The 14,908-nt window shown below is 47.8% G+C and overlaps 1 protein-coding gene across 3 annotated transcripts in view; it reads right to left on the minus strand.

The window, feature by feature from the left end:
* SEC24C (SEC24 homolog C, COPII component) overlaps nt 1-14,908 on the minus strand; it is a 79,337-nt gene that overhangs the window by 26,737 nt on the left and 37,692 nt on the right. For all 3 annotated transcript variants that reach the window (XM_077346190.1, XM_077346188.1, XM_077346187.1), the window contains 3 exons: nt 10,846-10,973; nt 4,409-4,547; nt 225-340 (listed from right to left, as the gene is read on the minus strand). In XM_077346190.1, coding sequence (XP_077202305.1) covers nt 225-340; nt 4,409-4,547; nt 10,846-10,973 — 383 coding nt within the window. The remainder of the gene's footprint in view (nt 1-224; nt 341-4,408; nt 4,548-10,845; nt 10,974-14,908) is intronic.

Here is a 14,908-nt window from a genome sequence, read left to right on the forward strand (position 1 = left end):
TATAAAACCATTGTGCAGATCACTCTCTAGAAGGGCTTTCCCTAGTTGGATCAACAGCAACTGGGGCTTAAGAAGCAGAAGTTTGACTCCTGGGTAAGACAACTGCCGTCTGCTTGCACACATCCAGACTTCAATGCGAAAATGTTCAGTCCGGGACACTTCAGATCTATAAAGCCCCAAACAGTTGCCTGTCTGCCCACCTAAGTGCTTAAGAGTAGCCATACCTTGCAGTAGTCAACAGTGGCCAAGAACTCATACGACCCCAAAGATAACTCAGGCCGGTCATAGTAATCCACTCGCCTGCCCGTGTGATCCAAGTGCTGGAAGTAGTGCGATGGCACTGCAGAAGAGAAGGAAAAACACCCTGAGTGCTTTCTTACCTCCAACACCAAAAATTGCTACATGACCAAGGGAACAGCAGGCTTAGGATACACTCCAGAAAGGGTATGACTGGCCCTGGGAGGCAGCACAAGCCTCCCAAAACCCTGCCAGAGCCAGCTTCCGGTAGAGTGCTTGTCACTGGGGCAGCTGTGCGCATTCACACTCACATGCCACTGCAGTCAACCACTGCTATACTTGTGCATGTTGGTGAGATCTTGGGAGGGCCCTGAGCAGCCTCATGCTGAGCAAGAAACACACAAGCACAAGCCTGAACGACTAGATGAGGGTCTCTGTGCAGCTCCCCACCTGAGTGCATTCATATGGAAATCTGCACCAAGAGCAGATTTCAGTCTCTTGAGAACCTCAGCTTTCTTTATATGTAAAAGGTAAGTTTCCGGCCAATAAGACTGCTAAGACAAGGACAATGAAGCCTTAAAATACAGTGGTGGGGAAGAAAGAAGATTTCATTTAATTCAGCTACCCCTCCCAGTTCAGTATTGTCTGCAAGTTTAATAAGTACCCCCTCCAATCCCTCATCCAGATCATTTATTAATATGCCGAACAGCACTTGTTGTTCCTGCACTTATTATTCAGGAACTTGTTGTTCCTCCACATTTATAAATGACTAGACTTCAAAACCCACTCCTAAGAGTGGGCTTTGAAAGGAGGGCCCCAACAGCAGCGCCCCCCCCCCGTGCAGGTCACCAGCCCCCCTCCCCGCCGAGTCCCCGGCTTCCCTGCGGGGCTGAGAACAGGCCCGCCGCATCGGGCCTGCTCCGAGGGACGCGGGGAAGCCTCCCCCTTCTGCTCCCCTCCCCTCCAAGTCCCAGGCTTCCCTGTGGGCCTCGGAGCAGGCCCACCGTGTCCCCAACGGGCCTGCTCCAAGCCCCGCAGGGAAGCCTTCGCCACCCCCACTGAACTCCAGCCATTCAGCCGAACTCCAGCTATTAGGGGTAATGGGCCAATCGGAAGGCGTTTCATTGGGAGGAGCCATGGCAATGTCCACCTCCATGCCACCCTGACTGTTGTGTGACTGTGCGCACAAGGGGGCACGGGTGCACAACAGTCGGGGTGGCACCCATTCCCATGCCTCCACCGCCGGCCGTCGCCTACTATTGTCCCCTGCCGCTGCTTGTGGCAACCAACCTGGGGACCTACAGAAGGGGCCAGCCAACCCCAAATGGGGTTGCGACCCCAGGGTTGAGAACCACTGATGTACACCAATATAGAATGGGGGAGACTTGCCTTGCCAGTAGTATGTGCGAAAAGGATCTAGGAGTCTTAGTATAACATAAACTGAGCAAGAGTCATCAGCGTGACTCGGTGGCTAAAAAGACAAATGGGATTTTGGGCTGTATCAAACGGAGTATCGCGTCCAGATCACGGGAGGTGATGGTATCGTCTTACTCTGCTCTGGTTCAGCCTCGCTTGGAGTCCTGTGTTCAGTTTTGGGCACCACAGTTGAAGAGGGATGTAGACAAGCTGGAATGTGTCCAGAGGAGGGCAACAAAGATGGTGAGGGGTTTGGAGACCAAGACGTAAGAGGAAAGGCTGGGGGAGCTTGGTCTGTTTAGCCTGGAGAGGAGACGATTGAGAGGGGATCTGATAACCATCTTCAAGTATTTGAAAGGCTGCCATGTAGAGGATGGAGCAGAGTAGTTTTCTCTTGTCCTGGAGGGACGGATCAGAACCACTGGGGTGAAATTAATGCAAATGAAATTCTGTCTAAACATCCAGAAAAAGTTCCTGATGGTCAGAGTGGTTTCTCAGTGGAACAGGCTTCCTCAGGAGGTGGTGGGTTCTCCATCTTTGTAAATTTTTAAACAGAAGGTAGGCTAGATAGCCATCTGACAGAGCAGAGTCTGTGCAGGTTCAAGGGGATGGCAGGTGACAGTGGATGAGCGAGAGGGTTGTGAGTGTCCTGCATAGTGTGGGGGGTTGGACTAGATGACCCAGGAGCTCCTTCCAACTCTATTATGCTATGATTTTAGGTACTGAAACATAAAAAACAAACCTAGAAAGCAAACATGCAGCATGTGAAACACTCCTGTCCCCATGTAACAGGCTGCAGAGGGAATACTAGGAAAAAGCTTGAAATCAACATGATTTGGTCTCAGATGGTTACTGCCTGGAAATGAAGTCAGTTAAAACCATCAAGAAAAGCAGAAGACGCAGTAGCTTTCATTCTTGCTGTTCGTTTACACTCAGCTCTAACAATGGGATGGGCTGTCCACAGTCTTGGGGGAAAACGCCTTGAAGGCTGGCTTGTCTCCAACCTGCTCATCTGCCAGTGTCTGGTATGGGAACAGACCTTTCCTTGAGGAGTACTTGCTGTGGTCCACGATAGAAGAGAGATCTCTCAGGCCCAGAGCTGGCTCTGCAGGCCTATGGATGCTAATTTCTAAGGCTGGTTGGGGTTTTTGCATAACTTTTGTCTATTACAGAAATCCTCTTTTTTTGGGGGGGAGGGGTTGCTTTCAAAACAATGATTGATGATTTTGCCATGTAAACTGTTTCCTGTCATTAGCATGCCTTTGCCAGATCAGTGCCTACATCTTTTGGATTCACCTTGCCTTGGATTCTTGTTATTGTCTGGGGCAGGTGTGAATGTGGCCAGCCAAGAGCCTATGGTCTCCAGCTCCCACTGTGCAGCACCCGGGAACTGCTCTGTCCCAGAGACTTTGAGCACCAGAAGGGCTGCCGGTAAACAAGGAGTTTTGGTGCCCAAACCTTTTTGCACGGGGAGAGGCTTTGGGTGAGGGGCAGATAAGTTAGGAAGGGGCAGATAAGTTAGGAAGTTAGGATAACTTAGAAAAGACCCCATGATGTGGAGTCCTTTATTCCTTCAATAGATATTTTACAAATGAAGTCTGTTTATTGGAAGTAATTGACAGAACCTCACTGCTACAATGCATAGTCTTAATAATCTTGCCAAATTATATGATAATTATAAGTGAGAACATACTACACTAGCAACACAAAGCAGTTATTTCCAGAGGATTAATCTCTACACCTGTGAAACTATTGTGTTTGAGCTTTAGAGCCATCTTTAATCAACCAAAGAGCACTTCAGGACACATTTGTCAGCTGGCTCCTTGACCCAACACAAGCAACTAAATAGAGACACCAAACTCAAAGTTAAAATCATTCCTCAATAACCTGCAGTTTGCCCCCCAGAAAGCTGACCTGTACAGTGCATATACAAGTTAAGGGCGAAGAGCTTGTTTCTTAGCCTAATTTATTCTGCAAGAAGCCAAGCAAGAAACTAGGCCCTTGTGCCCTTCAACCACCAAGAGCTTCTTTGGCTTCTGAGGTTTCACCGAACATGGTCCGCACACCCCCAAGCACTAAAAGAAATGGTGTGTTGTGGTGCTTAGCACATCAGTGCCAAGACCTGGGTGACCCAGGTTCGAATCCCCACTCTGCTATGGAAGCCCAATGGGTGAGTTTGGGCTGGGCGCTTTCCGGGTAACCTACCTCCCAGGGTTATAAAATTAAGTAGGGAGAATACTGTAAACCACTTTGGGTTAGCGCTGGAAAGGCAGGCACAAGATAAATGAAGTAAATGTAAATGTGTTCTGTTCAAAAGTGAAAAGTGAACATCCACAGGCAGAACTGAATTCTGCAGTCATCACCACACTCTTCCCTTTGCCAGACAGGGGCAGATTGGCGAAATGGCACTGGCAGCTGCAGCCATGGCAGAAATGAAGCGAGCACTTCCAGAGGCACCAGGCCGAAAGAATGAGCAGCACATCACTCCCTGCACTTGCAAGAACCAAATGCAAATGGGCATAAAAGGCTGCCATTCTAGTAAATGGTTCAAAGCACAAGCCCAGAATTCAAGGCAGAGGACCCAGGGTCAGTGATTGGATCACTGGCGTTCTGTTACGTCGGTTGCTGCTTTGGCTTAGTGAGCCATGAATTCTGGGCTTCTGGTTAACGCTGAGTCATCGTCTCTCTGCCGCAGGAGCAGGGAGGCCCATGTTCCTCATGTTCCGGGTGGCTCCCTAGCGGGGAAAAATCTCACCCTCAGTGACGCAGCTACAGAAGCAGCACTGGAATCTTCGTCCACCCTCAATGAACTGCATAAAAGGGCACATGTAGGCTTTGCACCTATTGCACCGGATAGGACCCGATTCTCCATGGTCTACCAAATAAGGAGGAGCCTGGAATGGGAGAAGAAGAAAAAGAACATGGGCACCAAGGCTACATCAAGAACGCTCTTTCCTTCCCAGCATGCCTTCTGCACCTTCTTCTAAATGTCAGCCACATGACAAACCTTTCTCTACATTTGTCCTTACAGCTACTCTTCTGCCAAGTAACTATGTCTCCTCTCCTCCAGGGGAAGGGTACCGACAAGAGGGAGGAAAACCCTCTCTCAGGAAATGTCTCCAAGCTCACAACAGTTCCACAACAACAATTCCACTGAAGGAGGAGAGCACTCGTGAACCTCTGAACCTTTTATCAAGGGGGAGAAGCATGATAAAGTTCCACTTAGAGCCACTATTCAACACGGAAAGCAGAGGCTCTTCTGCGGAGCCACAGCCCGTCCCCTTATGTTAGGGCTTCTTGTTTTTATGCAAACAAAAGCTTCAGTTTTATTTAGCTAGGTTAAATCCACACCTTTCCACTTCAAACATATTCATAAAACAGCAGAAGAGAAGTGACTGAGAAACTCTGAAGTGGTCATCATCCAAAAGCTCAGTAGTCATCCAAAAGCTCAGTAGGAAACAGGAGCCTAAAGGATTACATTTGGCACCCAATGAGTGTCTACAGGGATCACATCCCACAAGTACCACAGCCAAGGCCATTGCCCAATTCTCATTCACCAGCCACCTCAACCCAGAAGGTGGGCCTACCTGGAGGAGGGCCACGGAAGAGAACACTGAAGGGTGGGCAGATTATATAGTAGTGTACAATGCTTTTGAGATATCTACAGCTTTGTATGTGGATTACCCAGATAGCTGTTGGAAGACCAGATCTGCTAAAACTGAAAAGTCCAATACATTCTTGACTTGTCTTGCTGACAACGTCATTTTCCAGAAATTGAAGGGGCAACCAGAGCCTCTGCTGTCTTAGACCTCATTCTGACCAACAGGGAAGAACTGGTTGATGAGGTAAAAGTTGTGGGTGCGCTTGGTAGTAGTGACCATCTGATTTTGGACTTTTAAGATATTGGGGAAGAGAAAAGATGTACATACACATAAAGGGTAGACTTCAGGAGAGCAAATTTTAACAAACTTCGTTATGCTGGGTAGAATCCCATGGTTAGAAAAACTTAAGGAGATGGAAGTTCAGGGAGGTTGGGAGTTTCTCAAAACTGAAATGCTGAAGGCACAATCGCAGACAATTCCCTCGAGAAGGAAAACTGGGAGGAACCTAAAGAAACCAGGATGACGCCATAAAGAGCTTTCAAAATAATTGAATAATAAAAAAGATTCATAGGAAATGGAAGGAGGACCTTATAACCAAGGATGAGTATAAACAAATAACCAATGCCTGTAGGGAGAGTGTTAGGAGAGCTATAGCTCAGTATGAGCTTAGGCTAGCACGAAATGCAAAAAACAACAAAAAAGGTTCTTTAGTTATATTCAGAGAAGGAAAAAGAATAGGGACATTGTAGGATCATTGCAGGGACCAGGAAGTGTCATTGCAACAGGTGATGAAGAGAGAGCTGATCTGCTCAATTCCCAATTCTCCCCAGTCTTCTCTTGCAAGGGGAATTGTGCTCAACATGGCAAAATCATTTCACGTGATGCGGGAGGGGGGATATCGCCGGTATGGGGATAAGGGGTCCAGCCTTGCGCTGGATACGCTCCTTCCTCCAAAACCGGACACAAAGGGTAGTTGTGGGAGTGGAATTATCGGGCCCTTACCGGCTCCCTTGTGGGGTCCCACAGGGTTCGGTGCTCTCTCCCACATTATTCAATATCTTTATGCGCCCCCTGGCTCAACTGGTGCGGAGTTATGGGCTGGGTTGCCATCAGTATGCTGATGACACTCAGCTCTTTCTCCTCATGGATGGCCGCCCGGACTCTTCCAGATGTTTGGAAGCAGCAGCTGGATGGCTCGAGCAGAGTCGCCTGAAACTCAACCCCTCCAAGACGGAGGTCCTGTGATTGGGCCGTAGGGCAGCTGACCAGGAAGCGCACTTGCCCTCTCTGGCCGGGACGCAACTTAAGATCACGTCTCAGGCCTGAAACCTGGGGGTGACCATGGATGCCTCATTAACACTCGAGGCACAGGTCAAACAGGTAGCTGGCCAGGCATTTTTCCATCTCTGCCAGGCTCGGCTACTAGTGCCCTATCTGTCCTCCGAACACCTGGCCACAGTGATCCATGTGACGGTCACCTCCAGATTAGATTTCTGTAACTCGCTCTACACTGGCCTGCCTTTGGGCTTGATCCAGAAACTGCAACTGGTCCAAAATGCGGCTGCTAGGGTCCTCACGGCTACACCTTAGAGGGCACATATCCAGCCGGTGCCGAGGCAGCTACATTGGCTACCGGTTATCTTCCGGATCAGGTTCAAGGTTTTGGTTTTGACCTTCAAGGCCATCCGTGGTCTGGGCCCAGTGTATATGAGGGACCGCCTATTGCCCTATGCCCGCTGCAGGGCCTTACACTCTGCGGGGGCTAGCCTATTGGTCATTTCCGGTCCCAAGAAAGCTCGCCTTTTTGGTCCTGGCCCCAACCTGGTGGAATGAGCTCCCAGAAGAGCTGCAGGCCCAGCGGGAATTGTCATCATTCCGCAGGGCCTGCAAGAAGGAGCTCTTCTGCCAGGCTTTCGGTTGAGGCAAGAAGATCTAGCCCCCCTCACAAATGTGACGGTTGCGTCTGTCATCTGCCCCCTCCCTTTCCCTTCTTAGGGGGTGTGGAATTGGGTTAGCTATTGAATTTTGCCGCCTTTCTTGTTGTAACTTTTGTATTAATTGTATTATGTTTTATTGTGCTTTTATTGTTTTAGGGGATTGGTTTTTATGTGACCCGCCTCGAGCCTCCGGGGGGAGGCGGGATATAAATTTAATAATAATAATAATAATAATAATAATAATAATAATAATAATAATAATAATAATAATAATAATAATAATAATAATTCTCGCTACCAAGGCTACCATGACCTAGGTGCTGAATACTGACCAAAAGGCAAGGCCCTGTACTGGAAATTATGTCCCTGGTGGTAGAAAGAGAGGAACTGTCTGGAATTTGGGTGCACATATACATGGAGTAGGCCTCTCTGAGATCTAGGGAGGTCAAGGCATATTTTTGATATAAGACTTGAAGGATGTATTGCTGGGATTACATTCTGAACATCCTCTTCACCCGTTTGTTGAGGTTTCTAAGGTTCAGTACTGCCTTCCAGTCCCCGGGTCTTTTGGGTATAATTTAGATGACTGAGCACCCATGCTTGAAGTGTTGTTCAGGGGGGTACTTCCTTGACTGTCTCTATTTGGGTCAGGTGCTGGATCACTTGGCCAGCATGTGCCTTTACCCTCTGGGACCTTGGGACAGGTTTGCCTGGGTGGATGAGACATAAACTCTATTTTGTATCCTTCTGAGATAGACAGGCCCCATCTGTCCAAAGTTGAAAGACTCCATGACTCCCTGAAGATGCAGAATCTTATGAGACCATCAAGTGACGTCCTTCTTTACAGCCAGGTTTTTGTCTTGCCTGAATGTGGTTTGCTGTCTCTGGGCATGCCTCAGTCGCTGCTTGGATGTACGAAAACTCCTGTAATCCTGGAGGTCCCTTCCAACTCTATGATTCTACGGTTCTATGAACCCTGTGGCATGTTGGGCCTGGTTCATTTGGGGAAGGGGGTGCTCTGAATCTGAAGATTCAGGGCAGGTACCTGGTGCGCCTGCCACCATTTCCTGTATTCTGAGTGGCAGTCTGCCTCCCCTTGGGCTCCTGTGTTAAATGGGTAGAGTATAGTGACAGCACCCCACCCCTTATGTCTGTACTGCACGCCCCATGCTGGAGGAAATTCTAGGGCACCCTCATTGATCACCTTTTGGCAGCAAGCTGATAGCTGGGAGGGATGAGGCCCACCCCCATGTTTCTGTCTCCTTTTGAGGCCAGTGTCATATTGGATCCTGGCCACATACTCCTGAAGGGGAAGGCTGCTTGGTCCCAAGGCCAAGGGTCCTTATCCATGCTTCCTGGGAGAAAGGGGGTGAGGTTCCCTTTGGGGCCTACCAGCATAGGGGGGGGGGTTCACCACCTGGGCTCCCTGGCCCAAGTTGCTCCTGCAATGATTCCTCATGCTGGCCTGCCTATGCTGGGCCTCGCAGTCTGAGGCTTCAGACTGCTGTTTCTTCATCATGCTGTGCCCAACCATGCCATGCCTTCTCCTTGGACCCTTGTAAGCCTGAACATTGTGAGAGTTGTAGTCTGAGGCTTCGGGCTGCTCCTTCCTCATCATGCTGCTTCCTGCTGCATCAGGTCTTCTGAACAGCTAGCAAAACAGTACTGATTTCTCAGGCCTATGTTTGAGGCCGAAAAAACCCCAAAACATTGTTTGCCTCCCTTTCCAGACCTGCCCAAACAACTGCATTGAAGTTACACTAAGTCTTCCCCCCCCTTATGCCATTTCTCCAGGATAATGTGATGGATAGAGCATATTGATACCATTTACTGTTTTATACATTGATTAACTGTGTTTTAAATTGATAAGAATGAATTTTAAGTTTTAGACTTATAAATAAATGTATTATGTAGTGACAGATTTTGTTTTCCTGGGCTCCAAGATCATTGCAGATGGAGACTGCAGCAAAGAAATTAAAAGACGCTTGCTCCTGGGGAGGAAAGCTATGACAAATATAGACAGCATCCTAAAAAGCAGAGAAATCACCCTGTCAACAAAAGTCTATGGTCTTCCTAGTTGCAATGTATGGCTGTGAAATTTGGACCATAAGGAAGGCCGAGCGTCAAAGAATTGAGGCTTTTGAACTGTGGTGCTGGAGTCCCTTGGACTGCAAGGCGAACAAATTGGTCAGTCCTAAAGGAGATCAGCCCGGACTGCTCTTTAGAAAACCAGATCCTGAAGATGAAACTCAAATCCTTTGGCCACCTCATGAGAAGGAAGGACTTCGTGGAGAAGAGCCTAATGCTGGGAGCAATTGAGGGCAAAAGAAGAAGGGGATGACAGAGAATGAGGTGGCTGGATGGAGTCACTGAAGCAGTCAGTGTGACCTTAAATGGACTCCGGGGAATGGACTCCAGGAAGGCCTGGAGGATCATTGTCCATGGGGTCGCGATGGGTCGGACACTATTTCGCAACTAACAACAACAATATGTATTATGATAAGATTGTATTGGGTTTTAAACTGGCAAAGAAGTATGGCATGCAAGTACAAGAAGTAAATAAATAAATATATGTAAACAACTTACAACACATGAAGATTAACCTAAATGTGCATCTAATTCTTCAGATTCAGAAAGGAGGCTACTGAAGTACTTTAAGGACACATGTTACTAGTTCATTTCCTAGACAGGATCAAATTGACTTAGAGCCAGCATGGTGTATTGGTTAAGAGTGATGGATTCTCATCTGGTGACCTGGGTTTGATTATCTATTCTTCCACCTGAAGTCTTGGATTTTCTCATAACTCTCTCAACCCCAGCTACCCCAGCCTGTTGTGGAAAAATGAAGGGAATGTGATTGTGAGGTGATTTGTGACTCCTTTAAGTCAAGAAAAGCAGGGTATAAAAACCTACACTACTTCTTCAACCTACTCTTCATATTGCTCCATGACCAGTTTTGACTACAAGCCCTTGAAAGGTGAGAGCAGGAAGCAGTTATCCTGCACAAGGCAGGTCAGCTTCTGGCCTTCACTCTGTCTCCATGCTGTCGTACAAGAAACAGATTCTAGGGCGAGGATAGGCTCAGACGAGACACATAAAAGAAATCCATGGAGCTGTATTAACTGTGGTTAGTCTGTGAAACCAGGATTCAGCCAACAGACCACCTCAGTTCAGTCTGGGGACAGGAATCTCTTTTGGGCCATGAATGAGTACATGCTGTTTAATGAACCAGGGTGTCCAAATGCAAGCATGATATGAAACCACTGCCAGGGCTGTAGGCCAGTTCAGATATAATATGGAACTGTGGATTAATTAAACTAGGATCTGAAGCTGGGATATGAAACTGGTTCAGTGATCACAGTTTAATGTCATGTTCGATGACAGTATCCTGACTGACTACAGTGGGGTGGCCCACATTCAGACATTCACATCAAATTGAATTAAAACCATGGTTTTCATTATTGTTTCACACATGACTTGTCCATGCATGGCAGAGTGTACACACATGAATGTGTGTGATGCACTGAAATCCATTGCAGAGATCACTCAGCCTTCATCCCTGGAAGCTAATTGGCAATGCTGTCTCATGAATGCATCAACAAAACTTTCTGGAATGAGTTCTGTAATGTCAGAACTCAGGTTATCAACCTCACCTCTTCAGAAGGTAGAGTAGCCAATGGTTTAATGACTGCAGCAAGAGGAACCTGGGATTGCTTAGCCATATCTGAGGTACACGGAATATTATACGATGTACATCTTATGTAGCGAGGACTTGCATTACCTGGAAAAGAGCAGAGGAAGAAATCAAAGCACCAGTATCTGGTTCTGGAGAGATGCAAGACTTCATGAAGTTATAGTCTGAGTTCATGACTTTAAAAAAGCCAAATTCTCTAGCTATGCAGAAGAGGAAGAACTGAGAAAACAGCCACAGCCTGTTTAGAATCATAGAATTGGAAGGGGCCATACAGGCCATCTAGTCCAACCCCCTGCTCAACGCAGGATCAGCCCAAAGCATCGTAAAGCATCCAAGAAAAGTGTGTATCCAACATTTGCTTGAAGACTGCCAGTGAGGGGGAGCTCACCGCCTCCTTAGGCAGCCTATTCCACTGCTGAACTACTCTGACTGTGAATTTTTTTTCCTGATATCTAGCCTATATCGTTGTACTTGAAGTTCAAACCCATTACTGCGTGTCCTCTCCTCTGCAGCCAGCAGAAACAGCATCCTGCCCTCCTCCAAGTGACAACCTTTCAAATACTTAAAGAGGGCTATCATGTCCCCTCTCAACCTCCTTTTCTCCAGGCTGAACATTCCCAAGTCCCTCAACCTATCTTCATAGGGCTTGGTCCCTTGGCCCCAGATCATCCTCGTCGCTCTCCTCTGTACCCTTTCAATTTTATCTACGTCCTTCTTGAAGTGAGGCCTCCAGAACTGCACACAGTACTCCAAGTGTGGTCTGACCAGTGCCGTATACAATGGGACTATGACATCTTGTGATTTTGATGTGATGCCCCTGTTGATACAGCCCAAAATGGCGTTCGCCTTTTTTACCGCTGCATCACACTGCCTGTTCATGTTTAGTTTACAATCCACAAGTACCCCAAGGTCTCGTTCACATACAGTGTTACCTAGAAGTGTATCCCCCATCCAGTAGGCATGCTTTTCATTTTTCTGACCCAGATGCAGAACTTTACACTTATTTTTATTAAATTGCATCTTGTTCTCATTTGCCCATTTTTCCATTGTGTTCAGATCTCGTTGAACTCTGTCACTATCTTCCGGAGTATTTGCCAGTCCTCCCAATTTGGTGTCATCTGCAAACTTGATGAGTAGTCCCTCCACCCCCTCATCTAGATCATTAATAAATATGTTAAAAAGTACCGGACCGAGCCCCAAGCCCTGAGGTACCCCGCTATTCACCTCCCTCCAGTCTGATGAATCACCATTCACAACAACTCTTTGAGTGCGGTTCTCTAACCAATTCCCTATCCACCTAACTATCTGAAAATCCAGATTGCAGTCCTTCAATTTATCCATCAGAACATCATGGGGAACCTTATCAAAAGCTTTACTAAAATCCAAGTAAACAACATCAACCGAATTTCCATGATCCAGCAAACCTGTCACTTGGTCAAAAAAGGAAACCAGGTTGGTCTGACAGCACCTGTTGGAGACAAATCCATGCTGACTTCCTTGGATCATCAAATTGTCCTCCAGATGTTTGCAGATCGCTCCCTTTAATATCTGCTCCATTATCTTCCCCACAGCAGAGGTCAGACTCACTGGTCTGTAGTTTCCCGGGTCATCCTTCCTCCCTTTTTGGAAGATCGGAATAACATTTGCTCTCTTCCAGTCCTCCGGGACATCTCTGGTCCTTAAACAGGTCCCAAAGATGATGGACAAGGGTTGTGCAAGTTCTCTGGAAAGTTCTTTGAGCACTCTTGGGTGCATTTCATCCGGCCCAGGGGATTTGAACTCAACCAGTGGAGCTAAATGCCTCTCAACAACCTCTCTGTCCATGTCAGCCTGCCACAGACACTATCTCTTGGCTACTGCCATCTCTAGATGTGCCTAAACCCTATGACCTGTAGGTAAAAACAGATGTAACATAGGCGCTGAGCCTTTCTGCTTTCTCTGCATCCTCCGTTAGAGTTTGTCCATCCGCACCCAACAGTGGGCCTATTGCCTCATTTACTTTACGTTTGCTCCTCACACAACTGAAAAATCTTTTCTAGTTACAGTGGGCTTCCCTGGCCAATCTTAGCTCACTATCAGCTTTGGTCTTTCTGATGATTGATCTACAGTGCCTAGTAACCTGTAGGTACTCTTCTTTAGAGCTCTGTCCTTCCATCCATTTCCCTTTTCTTTCTTAGTTCCTCTTGAAGTTCTCTGTTCATCCAAATAGGCTTCTTAGAGCTCCTGCAGTGTTTTCGTCCTTCTGGGATAGTCATTGATTGAGCATGCAATAGCTCTTGTTTGAGTAGCGCCCACCCTTCACATGCTCCCTTCCCCTCCAGCATTCTCGTCCATGGTATAACACTCATCATGTCTCTGAGTTTATTAAAGTTTGCCCTACGAAAATCCAACATCTGCGTCTGGCTACAAGCTTCCTTGCCTCCCCATCTCAAAAGGAATTCTATGAGGACATGGTCACTTCCCCCTAGGGTCCCCACCTCCTTCACCTCATCCACCAACTCTTGCCTGTTGGTCAGTATTAAGTCCAGTATGGCTGAACCTCTTGTGGGTTCATCTACCATTTGATAAATGAAATTGTCAGCCAGGCAGGTCAGAAAATTGCATGACTGAGGACGCTTTGCAGCGTTTGTTTCCCAGCACATGTATAGTACCAACAGTAAGTAACATAAACTTTCATAAACAGTATGTAACATAAACCACATTATAAATAACAATTAACAATAACATTGGAGGTTGGTTCTTTCATGGGTTGGTTCTTTTAGTCTGGGGGTTCAGCAGCTGTTCTACGTCAGTCAGCCTCAAGCGAATGCCTGGTGAAAGAGCTCCCTCTTGCAGGCCCTGTGGAACTGTGGAAGTTCGGGCAGGGCTCTGATCTCCTCAGGGAGCTCATTCCACCAGGTGGGGGCCAGGACCAAGAAGGCTCTGGCCCTTGTTGAGGTCCGACATCTTCTCTGGGGCTAGGGATCCGCAGCCAGTTGGAGGTGGCAGAGCGTAAGACTCTTTTGGGGATATAGGCAGGAAGGCGGTCTCTCAGATACACTGGGCCCAAACCGCGTACGGCCTTAAAGGTGATTACCAGAACCTTAAGCTTGATCCGGAATTCAACTGGGAGCCAGCCAAGTTGTTGGAGTATAGGCCGGATGTAGGATCTCCACGGTGTTTTTGTGAGAATCCTGGCCGCAGCATTCTGCACAAGTTGTAGTTTCTGGATCAAGGATAAGGGTAGGCCTGCGTAGAGCAAGTTGCAGAAGTCCAGCCTAGAGGTGACTGTTGAGTGGATCACTGTGATTAGGTGCTCTGGGTCCAGGTAGCTTGGATTGGCAGAGGTTACCACCTCTGCCAGTGACAGCCACGCTACCTTTGTAACCTGGGCCTCCATTGTAAGGGAAGCGTCCAGGGTCACGCCCAGGTTCCTGGCGGTGTGCGTTGGTGAGAGCTGCCCACCGTCTAGGGTGGGCAGGCGCACTTCCTCCCATGGTCCCTTCCTACCCAACCACAGGACCTCCATCTTTGCAGGGTTGAGCTTCAGGTGACTCTGCTTGATCCATTTTGTCCCTGCTTCCAGACATCTGGCTAAGGTTCTGGGGGAGAGTCAGGGCGGTCATCCATCAAGAGGACGAGCTGGGTGTCATTCACATATCGGTGGCAACCCAGCCCATATCCAGGCCGGAAGCCCGACTGAAATGGGTCAAGGGCTGAGGTTTCCTCCAGGAATGCTGATTTTTGGTCCGCAGCAGCCCTTTTATGGAATCCTTTCTAGCAACCAATTCCAGAACAACACACAACACTGCCTTGAACTGAGCCAGATCAGTGACTGGCAGCAGCTTTCTAGGGTCACAGGCAGAGGTCTTTTCATACCACCTACTATCTGATCCTCTTAAATGGCCACTCCCATCTTTAAAAAGAGGAACACCACAAAATAACTGATGTCCTCTTGTAGAGAGGCAGACAGGACACAATGTATGCCCCAACAAGTGCAGCCTCAATCAGCATGGCCAGGTTAGAGCCCAGCACAGGTCTGG

The sequence above is a fragment of the Paroedura picta genome, chromosome 7 (genome assembly GCF_049243985.1).
Source record: "Paroedura picta isolate Pp20150507F chromosome 7, Ppicta_v3.0, whole genome shotgun sequence".
Lineage (NCBI taxonomy): Eukaryota > Metazoa > Chordata > Lepidosauria > Squamata > Gekkonidae > Paroedura > Paroedura picta.